The sequence below is a fragment of the Podarcis tiliguerta genome (assembly GCF_965153285.1).
Source record: "Podarcis tiliguerta genome assembly, chromosome: 9".
In the NCBI taxonomy this organism is placed as follows: domain Eukaryota; kingdom Metazoa; phylum Chordata; class Lepidosauria; order Squamata; family Lacertidae; genus Podarcis; species Podarcis tiliguerta.
Genome location: NC_139542.1, coordinates 41,717,219 through 41,740,583, shown reverse-complemented (window position 1 = coordinate 41,740,583; position 23,365 = coordinate 41,717,219). Strand labels below are relative to the sequence as shown.

Genomic DNA, 23,365 nt, shown 5'->3' with positions numbered 1-23,365 from the left:
CTGGAGTTAGTTGGTGATGTGGAACACACATCTTTTACTTTTTGTAGTATGTAATTAAAGGTTTTGAATGACTTTTTTGTTTTTTAAGAATACAGCACAAGCAGGATATCTGTGAATTTCATGCTGTTATGAAACTAAAATCTTGCCATTTTTTCTTGCCAAAAAAAGGTGCCTTTAATGATGCAACAAAGCTTTTTCCCTACCCAGAACAAGTGGACTGTTTGTTTGATGCTTCCTTTTGGAAACACATTAGACAAATGTGCTATCTCTTTAATTGTGCTAATTACAAAGTGCTCTCTTAATTTGGCTAAAAGGAGCCAGTTAAGGATCTTTCCATGTTCCTAGATGGATGTCCTACCCCCAATTGAAAGATTAATGCCTGCCTTACTTGAGACTAATTTGTTGTTTAAGCAATAATGAAGTAACTCAAAGCTCTTTGTGGCTCCTTTAGGCCACTTGTCACAAAACATTTATTGCAGATCATTCCTCTTAAGTCTACTAGGGCTACACTAACATGGATCACTATCTTCATTATTTGCTCAGTCTACCCGATGTTAAGCACTTTTAATTTCAGTCCCATTGATGTTAGTGGAGATAGAGACCATGTGATTCTGTGATTCTATGTTGGGCTAATTTACAAACCATGCTTTGTAAAGTTGTACACTTTCACACATCTTCTCTTGCCCTTCTCATGCATGAATCCCCCTTTCTTTCCATGCTTTTCTGAAACCATAGTTTAGTGTTATAGTGGCACGGGCATGAATATGGTTAAAGCCAGCTAAGATTCCTTTGTAACCATGGCTTGAAGTAGATTACCAAACAGGAATGATGAAGGGCTCTTGGTTAGCTTTAACCATATTGGCAATAAAGTCAAAGTAATGCTGAAACATGGTTAAAGCACACAATGGAAAATGGGAGAAATTATTGTGCAAGGAAAATGGGAGGAGAGGAAGCATGGGTCTGCTGCTGTTATGTTTGAATGGAACCAAAGTGTTGAGGATATGGTTACATCTCCTATTAAAATCAATACAAATTCTATACCTATGAAGCATCATGAGTTGTGCCAGGTTCCTATTTGTCCTCTTCCTTGCTTGCACAGTGCAGCTTATACAGCCAACCATGAAGAGCTCTTCCCATTTTCCCATTATTGGCTGGTAGGCAGCCCATGTCTAAACAGCCCTCATCGCTCATCCCCAGAAAGATGCTTAACTGAGGAGTAACAGGGGTGTGATGAGGGTATGGGAATATTTTGTTGCTAGTTGTTACTCTGGGTTATTTTTTAGTGTAAAATAAATTTCTCAAAAAAGAAAAAGAAAAGAAAGGCAGTAAAGCCAATAAGCAAAAACCGTCAATAACTCTTCTTGACAATGTTTGCCATTTTTATTGTGAATAGTCCATCATCTATCATTGTATTTGGTTACAGTTTACAAACCCTTTACATATTGCCACATAGCTTAGACATATCAGTTGTAGCATGAGCTTGTCATCAGTTTCTGGTTTTCACGGTGAGATGAAAAGTCATTGGCAGTAGATTAGTCCATGAACGATGGCCAAACTTTGAGCCACTTCAGATGTTTGCAGGAACATGTTGTACAGTCAGACATTCCACAGTGCCATGTTAGACATGGGCTTTGAGACAGAATCATAGAAATATAGACTTGCAGAGTTGAAGAGACCATGAAGCTCATCTAGTTCAACTTCCTGCAATGTAGGAATCTTTTCCCGAGCATGGGGCTCAAATCCATGAGCCTGAGATTAATAGTCTCATGTTCTACTGACTGAGCTGCCCCAGGTTCATCCCAGAAAGGAGTGTTCCGTCAGAAGATTGTACAGCATGTCCCACTGAACACTAGACTCATATTTTAATGTCTAGAAACCGAAACAGAAAAACATATGGTAGGGTCATGTTGACTATGTGTAAGGGTTATTTTAGTTAAGCGTGCTCACTTTCTAATGAAGATACCCCATCTTTGCAAACCAGATTTTAATTTTATTTGTTAGTATTATTTAGGGGTATGATGATGGCACCAATGATTATTGTTCATCAGCCTGGCCTATTGCATATAAAGCAATGAACGGGTCGAGTCTACTCTTAATATCAAAAGATGTACGCAGGTCAGTGGAGCTAAACCCTCTGGCATCTTACTTCCTTGCAGTCCTCCGGGCGTAGGGCAGTAAATAAATTCAATAATAATAAAAAAATGTAATCCAGCTCAGAAGAAATGTGCCTAAAGTGATGGACCACCAGGAAGTAAGGTGGTATATAATCCCCAATGATATACTTCTTTTGATTTAATAATTGAGTTCCTGACCCTGCTTTATTTGTTGTGAATGGGGCAGATTCTTGGAGCAAACCTACATGGTTGCCATCATTATGTCTAATTTAACTATAAAGGGTTATTTAAAAAACAGCTCCCCTAAAGTGTGTGTGCAGGTGCACACACATGCCATGAGTATGTTTATCCAGAAGGGCACTACAAAAATATTGTCAAGGTGCTCAGATATTTGACAATATATTTAATGTACTTTTGGAGCCGGTGTGCCGTGTTCTTTGCTTTTGAAATTATTTCATGTTAGAAGGCTCTCTTCTTACCAAGCAATACTTGTCAGTCAATCTAATTGAAATGTCATGCTGACCTTTTATTTGAAACAGTTCTATTTCCTGACTTCATTTGGAAATTATTTTGCCTTTAATTCAAATTAAAATCTTAAAGCTACCAGGGTGCAGAAACCCTGTATGCTAATTAACTTTAAATGCAACGTATCTTTTACAGAAGTAATTCAACTGAGTCTGCCAGAAGATCAGAAAATAAGCATCACTGCAGCAACAGTAGGACAAAGTGCAGTTCTAAGTTGCGCCATTCAGGGGACCTTGAGACCTCCTATCATCTGGAAGCGGAACAATGTCGCTCTGAACAACTTAGATTTGGAAGACATCAATGTGAGTGATAAAGGACTCTCGAGCTACTTAATAGAGTCATTATAAAACCTTTGCCATACAAACTAGAGCAGTAGCATTTGTCAAACTGACAACCGCTCCTCAGTGTTGTTCCTCTTCTGACACATGAGTGACCTCCTGTTCAGGTCAAAGGGTCATGCTGGAAATGTCTCTTGAAATTAAATGACGGCTTCCATTTTCAGATGCTGAACAAAAATGCAAAATATAAATTCTCGCCCATTGGCAATAGAGATTATACAATTCTCCTATTTTTTTAAAAAAAAGAGAGGGAGGAATGAGGTAAAGGATTGAGGCTAAAGAAACAAATGGATTCACCCCATAGAATCCAACAACACCTTATTTAATTCAAGAACTGGCTTGGCTGTATTCTTGCTGGTACTTTGTGTGAGGTTCCATTGTTTGCGTGTAATTTCTGTCAGGTGAAAAGGGCATACCTTTATTATCCTGAGTGTTGCTAACACTAAATCATTACTCAACTAGGCAAGAAGGTGAAATGGTCAAAAAAATAACAAGATCTGACAATATACAGTGGTACCTTGGTTTTTGAACGTAATCCGTTCCAGAAGACCGTTTGACTTCCGAAACGTTCGTAAACCAAAGCATGCATTTCCGGAAGCATTTACGTCTGGAAAACTCAATACGGAAGCCATGTGGCACGTTCGGCTTCTGAAAAGTGTTCGGAAACCGAAGTAGTTCCTTCTGGGTTTTTGGCGTCAGAAAGTCTAAACGTTCAACTTCCAAGACAATTGAAAACCAAGGTACTACTGTAATAAAGAGCACCTTGTTAATTGTGATCAAGGTGCCTGATCAGTAGGGGGCTCGCTACCATTTGCTGGAGACTCCTGCTCCTCATCCTTTCCTGTCACTGCCTGTGTTCACCTTCCATCTCCAAGTGTGGTAACTTGTCAATTAACGCAATGGTCCAGATTTGGAGGAACCAATAGACTTGCAAGTTTGATGACCTGGCTGCTGGGAACAAGAATTGGAGCTCTTTGTTAAAAACCTGTTGATTAAAGGGTCCTCACTGGATCCATAGTTTAAAAGGTTGGTGCATAATCCGGCATATTTCATAAAATACTTTCTTCCAGGAAGACTGAATAGCAGCTGCCACATTATTAACTTTCTAAACTTTTTCGTAGTACCACCAGCTATTCTTACATTTGCAAGCTTATCTATGTAATAGTACGAGCAAAAACAATCTTATTTTTTTTATGGAAACATAGCAGGATCCCAAGGGATGCACAAAACCTTTCCCTATCGGCTGCATTTTAGTCATGGAGCTGAGACATCAAAGGAGCTGAAGTAAACAATGTGAGATTCAGATCTCATACTGCAGTCTGTTTGGCCTGCCTAAACTTCACTCCATGGGGTCTCATGAATTGTTATGAGAGCTTGGAGAGAGATTAGAAATAGGCTCTGGTTGTATACATACCATGGAAGTTAGGCTGAAAATGTGTTACAGCCTTTTTAGGCAAGGCTGAAAATGCTCCAAAGCCTTCATGAGACCTATTATCTCATGTGAAAGGGGGGCATTTAGAAACATTTTGGGGGGTGGGCTGGAAAAAAGTGTGTGTGTGTGTGTGTGTGTGTGTGTGTGTGTTACAATGAAGTGCCGGAGTTGTGGCCAGTCTCTCTTTTGCAAGGGAGTCTGTTGTGTTACAACTATCATGACAAAACCTCATGAAATTTTACAGATCCTCCAGGATCCCAGCAATTTTCACCCCACCTACCCCCAGCTCAAAAAGCCGAAAAAATATTGGCTGAATATGCAATTTCTAGGTTGATGAAAATACACTGGGGAATGTGGCTGTATTTTCGTCATTTGTTCATATAATACCAGAGTCTTTAAGTATGTGTGTATCTTTCATAACCTCCCATTCAGCAGAATGTTTATTACATTTGTTCATTAGCATCATTCTTGTTCTGTGTTGATGGCCAGCCTTAACTGCATAGTTCAGTCTTGTCAAGGAAGAAGCTGCTTAACTGATCTTTGGCCATAAAGGGGAAAAATAATTTCTGCTTTTAATAGCACATGCACTGAACAACTCAAAAGTTTGTGGCAAGGCATAAAGAGACCATTAAAAAAGAGAAAATGATACATTTACTTTTGTTTGCTTTAAAATTATAATGCACTGATTTTTTCCCCCTTGCAACATATTCTTCCCATATTGCATATATATTTTCTTTATGGTGAGTTGGCACTTGCATGGGGTTTTTGCACCCTGCTGCCCCATAAAGTAGGATACACTATCTATCTGAATCCTACCAAATTTCAGATGGATTAGCTATGGTAGCTTTCCCACAAATACAGCCTTTATGCTGTTGAGGTGAGTTGAAAAAACAAAATCGTTTAATCTCCCCAGGTGTTTTGTGGGCATTTGGTTTGAAAATAGAGAAGTGATAGAGATGTCCCTAAGAAGGAAACTTGCCAAATTTCACAGTGATAGGCCCAGCTGTGTTTGTTCTGGGCATGTTTAAAGCTTTGTTTTGGAGGTAGGATTTACCTACTTCCCTGTGACTTTGTTTTTGAACATGATTCAGTGGCATTATGTAGATGCCGCCAGGTGGTAAAATCACAGAGCAGCAAGATTTGAGGAGTAGGCTGGTGTATATGTTTGAAAATCCCATCTTGCACATCCATACCTCTTGCACCTCACACCCTCCAAGCTGATTCTGCTTCTTAGGGAGTGAGAGGGGGGCTTCTCATTCAAATTCTGTCCTTCATGTGCACATTAGGATAAATTCATTCTAAAATGTTGGTGAATTTTCATGAGGATTTTCATTTTAAAAAAACACACACCAAAAAACAAAATAATACAAACTGAAGTGGAAATGTGGAAAACTAAATTTAAGAATGGAATATGAGAAACCAAAATCAATATGTTCATCCATCCCTACCTTCTCAGGTATTTACCATCCATTTCCTACTCTAATGAGTGGCAAAGCCTTCACTGACTTTAATAGATCTGGATTTTACCAGTTACGCATAGGCAGAAATTTCAGTATAGCGATTCATGCTTCAAGTCAAACCCTGTGCAGGTTTGCTTATGAGTAAATCTCAGTGATTTAAAAGTGACTTAGAAAGCAATCCAAACCCTGATCTACCATGTGGAATGAGTTTTGCTGTGAAAGAGCTGTCCCTCCACCAGACTCCATTGGTGATGCCTTGCTGCCACCAGAGGTCCCAGCTGTGCCCAGCAAAATCATAGACGGTTAGAAGCTAATGCTGGTGACATCCCCACCACAAGGCATTCCAGGTTGGGGAGGGTGTGAAGTTGGGGTGACCAAGGGCCTAATGAATCTTCAGCTAGTAAAGGGTGGTGATGGGCTGCATCCTAGTCCTTGGTGTGCAATCCTGGAGCTGGTGCAGCAAAAGAAATGACAAAACCATCCCGTTCACCTTTAACCACGGCTGGTACTAGTAGCAGTGAATGCCATGCTGGCTCCTAGCTGAGAGTTAGCATAACTCCCTTACTCCCTGGTAAATATGCATAGGATTGCAGCCTTGATGTTGGCCAGTTAGATTTTAATATAGTTCAGGTTGCAATCTGAAACACACTAATTGAACGCACTGCGATTTACTTCTGAGTAAACATGCATATAATTGTCTAGGCGCAGGTGCAATAATTACAGATTAGAAAGGTGGATTTCAATGCATTCTTATGAGCTGAGGGTATTTTAATCTGCTTTAGTGTTTGTGAACAGATGACAAAGGGGTTTTAGTTAATCAGGATGAATTGAAGCGGACTTCAGTGATGTTGTATGTACAATATAGGTGTGACACTGTCAAGGTGTGCAGCTGAGCTGCCTCTTTTACATGTGGTTATAGCCTTTACTGCTGATCTGTAGTAAATTAAATACTCTGCTAAATTTTTGACACCTATTAAAACTTCCAGCTTCGGAATCTTGCACTCATAGCTGTGATGAAGTCATTACTTTATTTTTTTCTCCCTAAATAGAAATTAAGGCCCGAGAGAGCAGCCGAGTAATTGGATAGGTCCACTGAGGAGAATTGTGCTTCTAAATTGCACTGTGGAACATGAATGTAGCACTTAAAGATACGGAACTTCAAATAAATGCATTCAGAGAGAATGTGGTGCACTGTGGTTTATGCAGCACTTTAAATACCAATTCATTTGTTGCACTTACTAAGGCAATTTCAGCACTCAAAAAGCCTCAGCACTGGTACAATTTCTTCTGTCTCCAGAGGTGGTGTTCTTTGTTCTCACCTCTAGCTATATTATGAGCTATGGTGTATTTGTTTAGCAGTGAGAGCTGATTTTAAATCACAGTATACAGAAGGTGGGGGGAAGTATTTGTCTGTATTTTCAAGTATAGAAAGTCAGGTAGAATACTTTCAGTAATCATGCCAAGGTAGGGGAAAATAGACTGGCTATTGGATACAGTGGAATTAAATGCATGTGATTGCATCAGCTGCAGGAGTGCAACACATTAGAGAAGGCTGGTTTCATTTTTAATGTTTTAACATGTAGCAATAGGACTAGTGAGGAGCATGAATGACCTTGTTAGAAGTAAATGAAGTGTTGTCATTTGCTTAAATAGATTATGGGTTTTGCTACTTCAGAAGTGAGGTAGGAGGTGAAGAGGTGTCATATTCACTTGTCGAAAGTCTTCTGTAGTTTTGGACTATCTATACTAAAAATGACTTAATATTCTGTGTGCTGTCATGATCTTGAAGATTAGTCAAGGGAGCCTTCTGACACAAAGATAGGGGGCCTGTAGCCCTCCAGGTGTTGTCAGACTCCAACTTCCATAATCCCTGACCATTGTCTATGGCGGCTGGGATCAATAGAAACTGTAATCCAGCCACATCTGAAGGGCCATGATTTTCTCATCCTTAATCTAACTTGTACTAGCCATGGAATCAGTTTCCTGTGGTTGCATCCTAGCTGTGCATGTGAACCCTCTTTATTTTCCCAAATCCTGTGTACTTCCAAAGGCAATTTAATAACTTTTCTGCTTGGGCAAACAACCAGGCCATAAGTGGGAGTTAGTTTATCACATGTTTATACAATGTGCACATTGTTCATAATATCATTCGAAATTGTTTCATACTGGTGTTGTTTACAGTCTTAAAACTTAGGGCTAGGTAAAGTCCTATTTTATTGCAGTCTGTTTGCAGTATTCCATTGAACTGAATGGAGCTGAGTGCAATTTTGCTCACAACTTTCTGCATGATCCCTTTGTTTTCTGAATCACTCCTTGTTCACTGAATCATATCACAGCCGGGATTCCTATTTTTAGTGATGCTATAACGTGATTTGCAGCCCAGTCCTGTGCATGTCTGCTTGCATATACAGCAAGTCCCTCAGTGGAACTTACTCCCAGTTAAAATGTACAAAGGCTTGCAATTGTACTGTGGAATCCAATGCATGCTTACTTAGAAGAAAACTTCACTAAATCCCGTGTGGTTTGCCACCAAAGAAGTCTTCATAGAATTGTAGCCTAAGAGTTTGGGGGGGGGGGGACAGAGAGTGAGAGTGAGATCACCTTTTCCATTCATTCCTTGAACCTTTTGGCTCACACTAATATTTTTTATCTGAAGCCAGAAGGAAAATCTTGAAGATCAACAACATCCTATCTCATACCAATATTTGAACTAATATGATTCATCTGGACTAGCAAGACTTTCCCTAGCTAACACAGAAGTTTCTGAATCTATTTCTAAGCCAGTGGTTTGTTCTTCTGAAATGCCAACCTTTCTTTTATCTTTCTTATGTCGCCTCCCCCCAACTCTGTTTTGTTTAAAAATAGTTTCTGATACTGTAGGCAATTATAAAGCTAATTTTGTCCTTTTCTTAAACAAAGCAGAAGCTGCCTCCTGATTCTGCACATTTGTTGTTGATAGTCCTCTACACAATTATGCCTTACTTTGATGGCTGTTCCCTTTGTTCTATTTTTAAGCCCTGTAAAGTCAATAGCGATTGACTGTTCTTGCTTCTGTAGAAATGTGTGGCATTTCAAGAAAAAGGAAGCTAGAGAACCCATCAAGGATTGTTTCTTCTTTTTAGGAGACAGTTTGTATTCCCAGAGCTACACTTTCCCCAAATTATTCTTTGGAAAAACTGTTCATTATTTATTTCTATTACCACTGTAGCTTTTTCTTGTAGCTTTCCCCAGAGATTCTACAACACTTCTTTCATTTGTGCAAGCCAGCTTGCTCTGGGTACATGACCATAATTCTTATACAAGGCTTTAGTTCCACAAAAAGGCCAGCTTTTTAAAAGACCTGAATTCCTTTAAAAAGGGGCTTCCCCCCATACCTTCTTTTACCTTACTTTAGGTAAATAGCATGTACTACACAATGACTGGTTCACATATGCATCCACATTACTTGATTTTTCTTCATTATTTCTCCCAATGCTATTCAACAAGTATATGAAGCCATGGGAAGTAGACATTAGGAGTTTTGGAGCAAGGTGTCATTATTACATTCAACTCTATTTCTCCATTACATTTGAGTCAGGAGAGGGTGTGAAAGTCCTGGTCTGGTCCCTGGATAGAGTGATGGATTGGTTGTGAATCAATAAACTAAGCTTGAAACATGGAGGCATGAAAAAACTTGTCGGTGGTGGTTCCCTTGTCCAGGAGATAGATCAACAGCCTGTTCTGCATGGGGTTGTACTCTCTCTAAAGGAGCAGGTGCTCAGTCTGAGAATACTCCTTGAACCACTAGAGCAGGCATAGGCAAACTCGGCCCTCCAGATGTTTTGGGACTACAACTCCCATCATCCCTAGCTAACAGGACCAGTGGTTAGGGATGATGGGAGTTGTAGTCCCAAAACATCTGGAGGGCCGAGTTTGCCCATGCCTGCACTAGAGGCCCAAGTGATCTCTGTGGCAGGTGTGGGTAGTACACTAACTCATGCATTAGTAACCTCAAGTCTTGATTACTTGTGGCATGTTTTGTATGTATCTGACCTGGTAGATGGTCTGGAAGCTTCAACTAGTGCAGAATGTAGTGACCGGACAGCTCACAGGAGCAGATTTCAGGTGACATGTTCCCCACTGCTTAGAACCGATGCAGGACTATCTCCTTTGAAATTACGCAAGCCCACTCCAGCTGCAGTGAGAGGTCAGTCATGCAATGGCTCATCCCATCATTAATTCAGCACTGAGCCAGAAAGAATATTGCCACACATAAAATCACCAGCACCAGTTATTGCAGGACTGACATGTGACAAATTACTTACCTAGATCAACCCATGCTTAACTTGTGCACTATGACAGGATTACAGCTCAAGATCTGCCACACTTTTTAGGAAATGGCTCTTGATATTTTTCTAAATTAAACTGCTCACTGATCTATCTACCCAGGCTGCTAATACCATATATTGCAGCTACTCTAACCTTTATTGATGGCGTTCTTTAGCCTAGCTGATTTCTCTTCCTTCATTCCAAGTTCCACAGCATATGTAAATTTTATCAACACCCTGTGCATTCCTTCTTAGTTGTCATTTTTATGCTGAGTTAACATCTATCTAAATACCATAGCTCTCATTTTTCATCTCTGCATTCAGAATGGTTTCTATTCATAAGAAGAACTTGATTTCAGAATCATATCATCCTATATATATTCAAATAACTTCCTGTTCACCAACTTCATATTTTCATGCTCTCATATAATGTACTATACTCAGAGCAGGAACTTCGGGAGAATCCGAAGTTTATTGTGCGTTTTTGACTTCTGATTTCTCTGCATTGCAATTTTAATTTATAGCTTGCTCTTTGTGAATCCACATTTGCACAGAGATATGAAATTAGAAATTTTGGAAGCAAGCCTAGTAATTTCCACGGAGCATATTCCCTTGTAATGGCTCAGGTTCCAGTCTAAAAAAAATACACCAATTCAAAGGTGCACTGATATGCTTTATATATTGCTATAACCTCCATTATGTGCATCTATCAAAACAATGACCAACAGTGTAAGTTTTGACACCATTAATCTCTTGCCTGTAGGAGGATAGGGATGAAGGAAGCAAAATTCAGTCACTATCTTCCCCTTCCCTACAAAATATACATTGATATTGGAACTGATAGTGCTGTACATGCATGCATGTTTCTAGTTCACTGCCACAATCCATGCCAATAACCACTGATAGGTACCTAGTCCCTATTCCAGCTAGATTTGTGTGCTAGTGCTGATTCACTCAACTATGTTTGAAGTGAAAGGATCGCTGTGAGGCTGCTTTTTTTCCCCCTCGCCCCCACCCCAAATCATATAGTAAAATGAATTTCTGATACAGTGGTACCTCGGGTTACATACGCTTCAGGTTACATATGCTTCAGGTTACATACTCCACTAACCCAGAAATAGTACCTCGGGTTAAGAACTTTGCTTCAGGATGAGAACAGAAATCATGCTCCGGCAGCGCGGCAGCAGCAGGAGGCCCCATTAGCTAAAGTGGTGCTTCAGGTTAAGAACAGTTTCAGGCTAAGAACAGACCTCCGGAACGAATTAAGTACTTAACCTGAGGTACCACTGTACTGTTCAGCACATAATTGCAAAACTGGGGAGGGTGGGGTAAGATTAGAATAAAATATTTCTTTATTTTCAGAGATACCTCTGAAACCAGAAGAATTGTTTTTACAGCACAATACTCACAATCCTTTCAGAGGCTATAAAATAGATTGGGGACTATCTAGCAAATAAGAGGTTTTAAAAAATGGAACACTTGTGCTGATGCACAACAGTGCATAGAAATATGTACAATTACACATTATATACAAAACTAGAGAGACAGATGTGGCAAATGTAGAATATCATTAAAGGCACAAAACTGACAACTGTCCATGGAACATTACGGACGTGTTTGGGTTAACTGTAAAGCTGTAAAGGTATAGCCATTGCGCAGTGATATTTGTAGCTAAGGACTTTCCCCTTTATACTGTTGTGTGTATTTCCCTCATTTGCAAAGCTAAAAAACTTTCAATAAAGACAGCTAAACCCACCCACCTATGTATGAATTTAGCTATCCACAAGATTTAACACTTCCCTCAAGGCAGTTTCCAACAGTTTAAACACATCAAAATATAATGGTGCTAAGTGTTTAGATTTAGTAAATATTAGAATTTAATTAGAACTTGCATGTTATGACTGGGATATGTTATAAGACAGTCACAATGTGTATTAGAAAGAGGGTTCTGCAAAAGGTTTGAGATATTCAGTTAGTGTGTCAGACCTTGACATTGTTATCAAGATCCATGCGTATTGGAAAGTGTGGGCATCAACAATTAGCATGTGAATAGTTAATTAAACTAGGTAAACCCTAAGTGTTTACCAGTCTGTAATCCTAGTCCCAGTAGTGATGTATGGAAGTGAGAGCTGGACCATAAAGAAGGCTGATCGCCAAAGAATTGATGCTTTTGAATTATGGTGCTGGAGGAAACTCTTGAGAGTCCAATGGACTGCAAGAAGATCAAACCTGTCCATTCTCAAGGAAATCAGCCCTGAGTGCTCACTACAAGGACAGATCCTGAAGCTGAGGCTCTAATACTTTGGCCACCTCATGAGAAGAGAAGACTCCCTGGAAAAGACCCTGATGTTGGGAAAGATTGAGGGCACAAGGAGAAGGGGACGACAGAGGACGAGATGGTTGGACAGTGTTCTAGAAGCTACTAACATGAGTTTGACCAAACTGTGGGAGGCAGTGGAAGACAGAAGTGCCTGGTGTGCTCTGGTCCATGGGGTCATGAAGAGTCGGACATGACTAAACAACAACAATCCTAGTCAATCAACAAGTATTGATGTAGTCAAGAGAACTTCTTTGTTAGGTGACACCTAACACCTGGGGGAATTAACCATTAGTATTATAAGCATCAAAATAACTGACCATTAGAATGCAATTGAGTAAAGGAGGCTTAGCTTTTAGGAACAGCAGAGTTAGGAGAAATGCCTTGGACTGAGTGCTGCACTGCTGTGAGGAACAAGCCCCTCATGAGGTGACCATGCTGTAATATCTGGAATCCCTCCATGCAGACTGAAGGTGTAAATATGAGAATAAATCATATTTCTTAAAGCCACGACAGTCTCTGCAGTGTCTCAGTTCTCTGAAGAAGCACAAACCCTGGGTGAGCACCTAGAACTCCCTGAAATCTTGCTACCACCCGGCAGAGAGTAGGTGTGGAATCCAACTTTTGTAACAGTATGTGTGTAGTTAGCTGTCCACCAGATTTCACACTTCCCTCAAAGCTGTTTCCAACAGTGTAGACGCATCAAAATATAAATTTCAGCGTGTATTTTTGACAGAAGATTCACATTCAAATAATAGTTTGCATAAAAATACACTTACTAAAATAAGATGAGAAGTTTGAAAAACCCACCACAGAATAATTTGGGAACAGAACAGAATGGCAATAGCATGTGGCAATGACACACAGTAGAAATATTTCTCCATCTTTCTGTGGGCCTTCTTCCCGTGCCCTGCAGTAAGGGGATAAACTTTACTTTGATTTTATGGTGAAAAGTTTTTAGAATGTTGGATTGTTTTGATTGTTGTTAGCCGCCCTGAGCCCAGCTTTGGCTGGGGAGGGCGGGGTATAAATAAAATTTATTATTATTATTATTACTAGACGGCCACTGAAGTAGATGCAGTAAATTGTTTTTTTCTGTAAAATTCATAAATTGGTTTTTTCTGTAAAATTAATTAATTAATTGGTTTCTTTGCTCACTTTGTGTTTCTTATGAATCCCAGGGATAATTTTTTTTATAAGCCTTTGTGAAGCTTATTGAGGCAGTGACAGTATTTTACAGCAAACATGCCTCTTCAAGGACCTTATATTAAATCATGCTTTGTTTCTTTGGTTTCAGCCTGTTCACATTGTTCACTGAGATTCTCTTCTGAATATGCTTTCCTTACATTCTGGAGCTTAACTCGGCATCCCATATGCATAAGTTGCCTCTTAAAACTGCCTTGTTCCTGTCATTTTCATTTTTATCTCTTGAGTGATACGGAGGAGCTGTCAGGAATTCTAGTGGCGTTTCTCATCTTCATTCTCTTGCTTTTTGGTGTGCCCATGGGCAACGTTACCCTGCTGCTTATTTATCCTTACGACTGTACTGCCTTGTTAATAATGCATGTTCTTTAAAGTTGCATGTTCCATCATATCTCTAAATATGTGCCTGTAGTGAGTCTGCTGGGACATCCCTTTTCCCTGCTCAGAAAATTTAAGACGTTTCATTGCGACCTGTGCTTCTTTCTAGCATCAGGTTTCACCATGCCTTCCCAAGCTGCAAACCTGTAGGAAATCCCACAATCGTGAAACATGTTTATTCAGAGATTCAGCATCTCCCTTGTCCATTTCTTCCAGATGAGTACCCTTCTTAGTCTTGTGACAGCAAAAACAACCATGAATTTTGTAGCACCTCAAAGACTAGCACATTTGTTATGCCGTAAGCTTTCATCAACTAATGTTCATTACATCAAAAATGAACACTATTGGCCTCAAGTACTATGCATGAGCTATATTTAGTATACATTGGTTATTGTGGAAAGCAGGGTGGTGGATGAGATAGCCTTATGTTGAATTCACCTTTTATTAACTAAAGTTCACTTTATTAACTTCTGATGAGAAGTGGATTCTAATACCTGAAAGCTTTTGTCGTTATATTTTCTTCCAGCTTTAAGGTGCTACAAGATTCTAGTTTCTAATTTCTGTTCCTTCTTTGGTATAGCATCTTAGTCAGCCCTCACCCATTGCAACCATACTCTCAATAGCAAGTTGTTAACTATGCTGAATGCTTTCCTCAACAATTCTTTCTCCCTTTTTTCATTCCCCTTCCTAGTCCTAAAGCCACCATCTTTCTCACATGCTCCTCTAACCCTCCATTTTTTTCTATTAACCCCTTCCCACCTTGCCTCCTGACCTCCTTTTTTTCTTCACTTGCTTTTTGCAAGACTGTAATTTTCACATCACTGAATTACTTACAAGTTTCCATTCCTAAAGCGATTAACATGCGCATCAGAGGTGTATGCATTTTGCTAGTCCGCTGAGGCCGAAAGCCAAACGCTGTTAGCATTTAAGTATCAATGTTTTAAAATCTGTGGGATTAAAAAGTAGGCTCTTGAAACCAATTTTCCTACTATATGATTTCACTTTACTAAAGGTCTTGTTACTGTAATGAGTTATATGACCTGTCAGAAAGTGTTGATGATATGAGTATAATTAGAGTTAGATGTAATTGAAATGAGAGGTTAGCAAGTGGCATCTGGAATAAAAATGAAATGTCTGCATATTGCCTCATAAGTGAAGATCAGGCTGAACTTGTGCCTAAAATGCTGCTTTCCCTGTTTTTCAGTAATCTGAATTTCACAGTGGGGAAGTTGGAGAGACAGCTAAGGGGGGGGGGGGAATGCTGAGTTTCTATTGATAGATTGTGTTCAGATGTAGCTTAACTCTGATTTGTTTGTACATCTGAAATTGATCGTGCTCGCTTACAATTTTTTTTGGGGGGGGGTCAGAACTTACTTTAAACAGTGGCTTGCTGTGGCAATTTGTGCCTACTGGACTTGGTGAGGCTGATAGCTAGGATGTCAAAGGGACATGTTTGCTGAAATTAGGGGGCATGGTCAGTGAGTTCCGGGAGAAGTTGCCATGCTCTTGTTCTTTCCCCATCCTCATCCCTTGCAAAGGTACTGAGACCACTTAAGCACTGTATTTTGTGTGACCAGGCATGACAGACCCAGTCCCCAGGGATCAGAAGAAAAGGATTAAGGACTCAGACAAAGTTTTGGACTTAAAATTAGGCCACAACTTTATTAAACTTCTGAATGTAGGAAGACCTTGGCTTAGGCCTTGGCCGTGTATCCCTCCCAGCCCCCCAGCCGGGGAAACTGGGGCACATCAGGGTAAATGGGATATGGGGGTGCTCTGCGAGACATAAGTATAGCAGGCAGCCAAGCCCAAATCCCCACACGCAGGGTAGTTCACTGACCACCTTTCAGTGTATGGCCAGTGACACCCATTATATAACCCCTTTAAGAGGGGACCCTGGAATCACCGCCGTAGGGGGGTGAATCACCACTTCATTCCCCCCGCCCCCCATTATAGAGAAGAAAAGACTAAAGGATTCCACACAAGGCCATAACCGCCAAAGTTGTGACAAATTGCTATGGGGAAGACAAAACCTGCCAATGCAGGAAAATTTCTTCCCGGTCCTTCAACAGCAACCAGTTAAATACTGCAGCAGCACCCGCTAACAGGAAGGAAAAATTAACCTGCAAACAAGAAAAAAATAAATACAGGGAGGGTGACTCTCCAGAGCTGACTGCCTGGCTGTTGTTGGCTCCGCCTCCCATTTATAAATGGGGCTGGCCCCGCCTCTCAGCAAGAACTAATTACTGAGGCTGGGCATGAGCCTCTGAACCTGAGAAGCAAGCCAGCCCTGGGAACTGTAGTTCCGTGCACGATCATGCAAAGGGCACCCACATTATGAAGTGTGAGTGCTCATTACAAATTGCACCTAATTAAACTGAAAAGTATATTTGGTTCAGAAAGCAGTCTCTTCTGTGACAGTTGCTTTTCTGATGGGAGAGATTTGTGTGGCCTTCACCTGTTCTGATACTCTCTCTATCCTTCTCCCTTGTAAAGCACCAGTAAACACTTAAGCACTTTAGTTTTGCAAATACTTAGCATCTGTATCCAATTCAATAAGCATGATTTGTCACCAAGAATCTCCTCTCCCTCCACCTTGCCAATAAAAAAGGCCCAGTGCTGGAGCCTCTTGCTGATTGGCTAAAGAGTCAGCCAGCCACAGAGTGGGGAGGAACAGCACTTTGGGAGAAAAGAATAAAAGGAGCAGAGAGAGAGAGAGAGAGAGAGAGAGAGAGAGAGAGAGAGAGAGAGAGTGAGTTAGTTAGTTAGATGGGGTTTGGTTTTGAGAGATCAGGCTAGATTTGAGAAGAGGGATAGGATTCGATTTGAGATGTTAGACAGGTTTCAGGTTGGGAGATGGGGCGTGAGATAGGGAGAACTGGTTCTGAGAAGTTAAACATACACACTTAGGAGACTATCCATAGCGAGAAGACAGAGCCTCGCAGCTTGGATAGGGAGACAGGCCTGAGGGTCTGGGAAAGGAATGCAGACAGGAGTGTTCTGAGAGGGCTGTGACTGAACTGGGAGAGGTAGATCCTGTGGGAATTCAGGCTACCTGCGCCTCAGTATAGCCAGGACAGGAGAGTTCTTCTAGGTACTGAAGACTCCCAAACCAGTAAGAAGAGGTGAGGTGACCCCCCGGGTCTGTTATAACCATTTAGAATTGCTCAGTTGTGGGTAACTGAGAAGTGTCCGTTGCTTATGAACCAAAGTATTAAGCTGTGAAGGGAGCGGTATGGTGTTGAAAATATTTAATTGCAATATCTAAGTGACAGATATGTGGGTTAAACCACAGAGCCTAGGACTTGCCGTTTGAATCCCCGTGATGGGGACTAGCAGTTCGAAAGCACAAAGTGCAAGTAGATAAATAGGTACCGCTCCGGCAGGAAGGTAAACAGTGTTTCCGTGCGCTGCTCTGGTTCGCCAGAAGCAGCTTATTCATGCTGGCCACATGACCCGGAAGCTGTACGCCAGCTCCCTCAGCCAATAAAGCAAGATGAGCGACTCAACCCCAGAGTCAGTCACGACTGGACCTAATGGTCAGGGGTCCCTTTACCTTTACCTTTAAGTGACAGAAACTGAGTTGAGCATTTTACCATCTATTCTAGAAACCTGAAAATTTACCACCTGAAGTGTAACACCTGATTTTAAGAAACTGAAGTTTAGGAAGAGTAGTGTTGTTTTTAAGCCTGAGACATCTTATAGTTAGTTAAAGTAAGTAAGTTAACTTCTACCTGAAAGAACGCATTTCCTGACCCACTTTGTTTCATAAACTTCTTTTTGTTTAATATAACTTTTCTTGTTTGTTTGATGAACTGCTGCCTGAGACTCTAAATCATTAAGTTTTCCCTCACACAAGTCCCCCACTAGATAATTTGTGGTCAATTGTAGAAACTTGTGTAATTAGTGTACCATGAGATGGGTGCATTATTTTTAATTGGGGGCAGTTAGCAGGAGTGGATCTGCCACATTATTAATTGGTGATATTAAGTGGTGGGTCCGTTACACCTCTTCTCTCACTGAAGTGTATATGTGAGTGTATTTGTGCCAGAAGATGAACAATTAACTCCCACAAATACATTGCTGGTTTTCAAGATGCTTGCTTGTTTGCAAAAGGACAAAATAATGCCTCAGTCTCAGAGAAGAGCAACAAAAATACCTAGCTTGCCAATAGATGTATATGATTGGTCGGGGAGGGCATGCATAATTCTGCCAAAATGCTGTAGAACTTTCAGTGCATTTCTGAGGAACTTCTGATTGGCTAGTAGTTTAATCCATTGGAGAAAGTAGGAAATAAGATCAAAATGGAGTTTCAAATGAGTCTCCTTCCCTTTATAAACCAGTCCTACTGCACTGGCTCCCAGTGGAGTACAGGGTCAGGTTTAAGGTGCTGGTTTTAAGCTTCAAAGCCCTATACGGTCTAGGACCCTCATAGCTACAGGACCGCCTCTCCTGGTATGCCCCACGGAGGACCTTAAGGTCTGCAGACAACAACACTCTGAACATCCCGAGCCCCAGGGAAATTAGACTGGCCTCGACCAGAGCCAGGACCTTTTTGGCCATGGCCCTGACCTGGTGGAACGCTCTCCCACAAAAGACTAGGGCCCTGTGGGATTTGACATCTTTCTGCAGGGCCAGAAAGACGGAGCTGTTTCGCCAGGCCTTTGGGCAGGGCGCAGTCTGACCTATTTTCTTTTGTATAAGAACAAGCACAAATGAGGCCTCCCAACCCACTCACAGGTCCTTATATGATCAGTGGAAACAGTTGGTCCTGGCAAGTATTAGCTGCTCTAAATCTTAACCTGATAATTGCCAATTGATTGATGCCTGTTTTTATGCATACTGTGTTATTTATATGATGTTAGCCGCTCTGAGCCCGGCTCCGGCCAGGGAGGGCGGGGTACAAATAAAAATTATTATTAATAATAATTTAAAACCATATCCCCCCCCCCCCCGGATTCTGAGGTGGGACCATAGGGCTGCTTGTGGTTGAATGTGCTGTCCAGAGATGACTGACCAGCAAAGGAGATGGGCAGAAACAAGTCAAGAGTATAGTGAGGTGTTTTATTGCATATGAATGCAAGAAATGGAAGAAGGACTGGGCTATAACTATCTCTGTGTGCTGGGGTTTAGGGCAGGTAGTGCCCCAATTCCCCTAAGTTAGGTGCCTCCACTGGTGGTCTGTCATTATGCCTAAATCGAATGCCTAGCTAATCTTAGTTTGCTGCTCCACTCTATGGCAAGCAAAGAACAGGAAGGAATAATAGGACTTTCTATTCCTGCTGAACCTTTCTTGGTCTACAATATCTTCCTAAACTGTGATGAGTTCTTGCATCCTTGGTCGTTTTTTGGTCCTGATTTCGGACATGCTCCTGAATCTAGCCACCTGGTTCAACCCCACCCACCCACCTACTTTTTTTGTCCTCACTTCTGGTTTGTGCTGTGCATTTTGTTGCTGATTTCATTTGGAATGTCAATTTCAAAAATTCAGTGCTTAATAGGAAGCAGGAAAGCATCCACTCCTACCTGCTGAACCTGCTCTCCTCAGTAAGTGCATACAGAACAACTTCTATAAAAGCCTACATGCTAACTAACCATATTGTGTATGAGCTCTGTAGAATCTGGGCTTGCATGCAGAACCTAGGCACATACAGTAATCATGTATGCTCTTTTAGATATCATGAGCACATAGAGTGGGCAGGTGCAGAAAATCTACCTATCTTTTTACTCACATTCCACGTACATAATTAGAACATGTGCACATTTATTATATTAATGTAGAGTGATTTGATTTCATAGTCAAACAAATGAACTAGTTTTCTTCCAGTCATATATAGTTGGAAGTTTTCCTCCATTATTACTGAATACTGTAGCAGCTGCTACACAAGGCCTGAGAGAATAGTTGCTGTAGAGTAGTAAACCATCGATGTTGGGCAATAAGATGCTGTATTGTGCAGTAAATTAGTGGTGACAACATTTTTGTTGTCCCAATCTGAAGATCAGTGTTAAACATATACATTCAGCACCCCAACATTTAACTGGTACAATTCATGATTTGCCTTGCATTTTGCATTTTATATTACAACTAGAGTGCTCTGCTAATGTCAGTTACTTAATTCGCATTGAATAGTGTTAAGGCCTTTGCTAACAAGGAAGTTAAAATGAGTGTCAGGTTTTGATAAGCCTTGACTGTAATTAAGTAGTTTCGGCAACTGTACCATTTTTACAGGTTTTTGTTCTTCCCCCTAAGCAAGAAGCTAAGGATAGTGGAAGCAATGTTTTTCATTTGAATATGTGTGTTGTTAATATATGCTATTAATGTTTAGTTGAATTTTAACCTAACATGTCTATGATATTTTTTATACATATTGTCCTATTTTCTGGGGGCTTTTGTCGCATAAAGCTTAGTGAACTGCAAAAAAAAAATGCAATTTATAATCAGTTCAGATTAATAATGGGTGCTTCCATCATAGCTGTCAAGTTTTCCCTTTTCTTGCGAGGAATACTATTTGGAATAAGGGAATTTCCCTTAAAGAAGGGGAAACGTTGACAGCTATGGCTTCCATCATGGCACTTAATTGTGGATTTGGTGCTAGGGATGGAAGGATCTGTTCATTTCTTATTTTTCCACATTTCTGAAGCAATTTGTGAATATATAGAAAAAATCCTCATGATTTCCCCCCCCCCCCATTATTTTAGTGTGAATTTCTCCTAAGGAACAGTTTTGACTAATGGACACATTTTTGAAGCCACTTCTCTTAATATAATGCATTTTATGTTATCTTCACTAATAAATTCATTTTTATGCACAATTTCCCCTAAGGTATCCATTTTCAAAATAATGGTTAGTTGGAGAACTACATAAAATTGGGTTGGTGCTTGAGCAATATTGGACCTATGTGAGTGAGGTGGAGGAATATCTTTCTCATCCTGCCCGGGTCCCAACAAAAATATCCTCTTCAAGGATGCTATTTTCATTTCAAGAAAAGCTCCCATTAGTACCAGTGCAGCCTTCCCTCATAATGCAAGTAGAAGCTTCAGAGAGGCAATTTTTGAAATAGTCCAGTTTTTAAGAACCATAATCTTAGGACTGAGCTTTTATGAAGACTACTTTAGCAGTTTCAAAATTGGAGTTTTCTTTTTTTTTAATCAAAGTGAAATTCAGCAATGTCTTCGTTCCTCATGAAGGATATGTTAATGATGTGCCGACCTATCTTAAGTTGAAAATACAAACTATTGCACCTCATAAGGTTTCCAGAAGAAATTTAACGTGAGGTCTGGAAGGAAATCCTTCTAACTCCATCCATATCCCAGGGAAAGCACTGCAGTGATGTTTATGTATGCTCTTCAGGTAAATAATGTGGAATGTCAAACATCTATTAACACAAATGGCCATGTCAGTAATGATAAGGTAGATCCAGAGTAAGCTAGTTGTACTTGAGTCCCATTGAATTCAATGCAAAAGTTTAATAACTAAGTGTAGTCTCATATTTCATAGTACTACTAGTATCCTCCATTTGTCCTTTCATGGAATGAGAGAATTATAGAGTTGGAAGGGACCCTGAGGGCCATCTAGTCCAACCCCCTGCAATGAAGGAATATGCAGCTGTCCCATACGGGGATCGAACCTGTAACATTGGCATTATAAACACCACACTCTAACCAACTGAGCTAACTATGCATTAGTATAAGAACCCATTGTTAACATAAAGCAGCATAGCCAAACATTTGTTGTTGGGGTAGCTTCTGAGTTTCCTTTAGAATGTATAAAAGCACCCTAAACTGCAACAATATCTAAACACATTTTAGCTAAGAAGCTAACTTTGAAAATGACATTTTGATGCATTTTGTATTCGACATAATGCCTTAAGAAAAATGTTATGCCTTTTGGGCTGTTTTATCATTCCCATGGAAGGCAATATTGTTCCCGGTAATAAAAAGCATATTTAGTTGAGAGCTTTTCTGCTTCTATAAAGCATATACAGTAACATAATGTTTGCAGGGATTTGCACAATTATTGAAACACTCTTGGGTAACGTTTACCATGAGACATAGGTTTTAGAGCTCAGTGTGTTAACTAGTTCCATTGATTTTTCCAAGCAGACTCTCAGGGTAATGTACTGAATTTAAAATAAAGGGAAAAGCACAGAATTTGGTGGAGAGAGGCAAGTATGTGCCTTTGGAAAGGCATTTCAGAAACCACAGACATTGTAAATCAAATGGCCATTTAAATTAGATTACAAATGGCAGCATGGCGGGACAGATTTTCTGCATGGGTTCTGCATGTGAAGCCATTTTTTGTTCAAAAAGAAATTATGCATGCTTTGGAGAAAGTGGGTAGAGAGGTATTTTTCTCTCTGTCTTTATAATAATAAAACGTGAGGTCACTCAGTGAAACTGATTGGTGGTACCTTTGGAACAAGCAGTAAAGTAATCTGCTTAAAGGTTCAAAAATACTAGAAAATGGTAATTCATACCTTAGGGATCCTATATTTTGCTTACTGATATAGTAGCAGTTAACCTATTTGTCATGGCGTGATCAGTTTATATGTGGCACTGAAATGCTCTACTGGCCCTTCAGAGCAGGAAATATTTAGGAACAGTTGGGGTGTGCTGTTCCTTTCTAGCTCAGTAGCTACTAGTAGCTTACTAGCTCTGCCTTGCCTGCAAGGGATCCCAGGTTCAATTCCCAGGGTCTCTAGGGAGTACTAGGAGAGACTTATTGTATGAAACCCTGGAAAGATGCTAACAGTGGTTCCGACTCAGTACATACAGATCCCGCTATCTGCTTCACTCAGTACATACAGATCCTGCTATCTCCCATGGACTGCAAGAAGATCAAACCTCTCCATTCTGAAGGAAATCAGCCCTGAGTTCTCACTGGAGGGACAGATCCTGAAGCTGAGGCTCCAATACTTTGACAGAGGTTGAGATGGTTGGACAGTGTTGTCGAAGCTACCAGCAAAAGTTTGACCAAGCTGCAGGAGGCAGTGGAAGACAGGAGTGCCTGGTGTGCTCTGGTCCATGGGGTCACAAAGAGTCGGACACGACTAAACGACTAAACAACAACAATGTACATCTAATATGGATCAAAGTTGAGGAAATCATTATGAAACAACGATGACTTGAGTTAGTTGCTTGAGAGAGAAAAAAGAGGGAGGCAGACTCTTGAAATGCTGTGACAAGTAGCATGCTGTTAACAGTCTGGGTGGTATCCAACTTTACATTTTCCCCTCCCCCGCCCTGTTTATAATTTTCAGAACTCATATTGAAGATGTCTTTACATTTCAA

The 23,365-nt window shown here is 40.5% G+C and overlaps 1 protein-coding gene across 4 annotated transcripts in view; it reads left to right on the top strand.

Moving 5' to 3' along the window:
- Nucleotides 1-23,365, top strand: part of FSTL5 (follistatin like 5) — a 313,072-nt gene that overhangs the window by 211,783 nt on the left and 77,924 nt on the right. For all 4 annotated transcript variants that reach the window (XM_083457275.1, XM_083457273.1, XM_083457274.1 and 1 more), the window contains one exon: nt 2,775-2,941. In XM_083457275.1, coding sequence (XP_083313401.1) covers nt 2,775-2,941 — 167 coding nt within the window. The remainder of the gene's footprint in view (nt 1-2,774; nt 2,942-23,365) is intronic.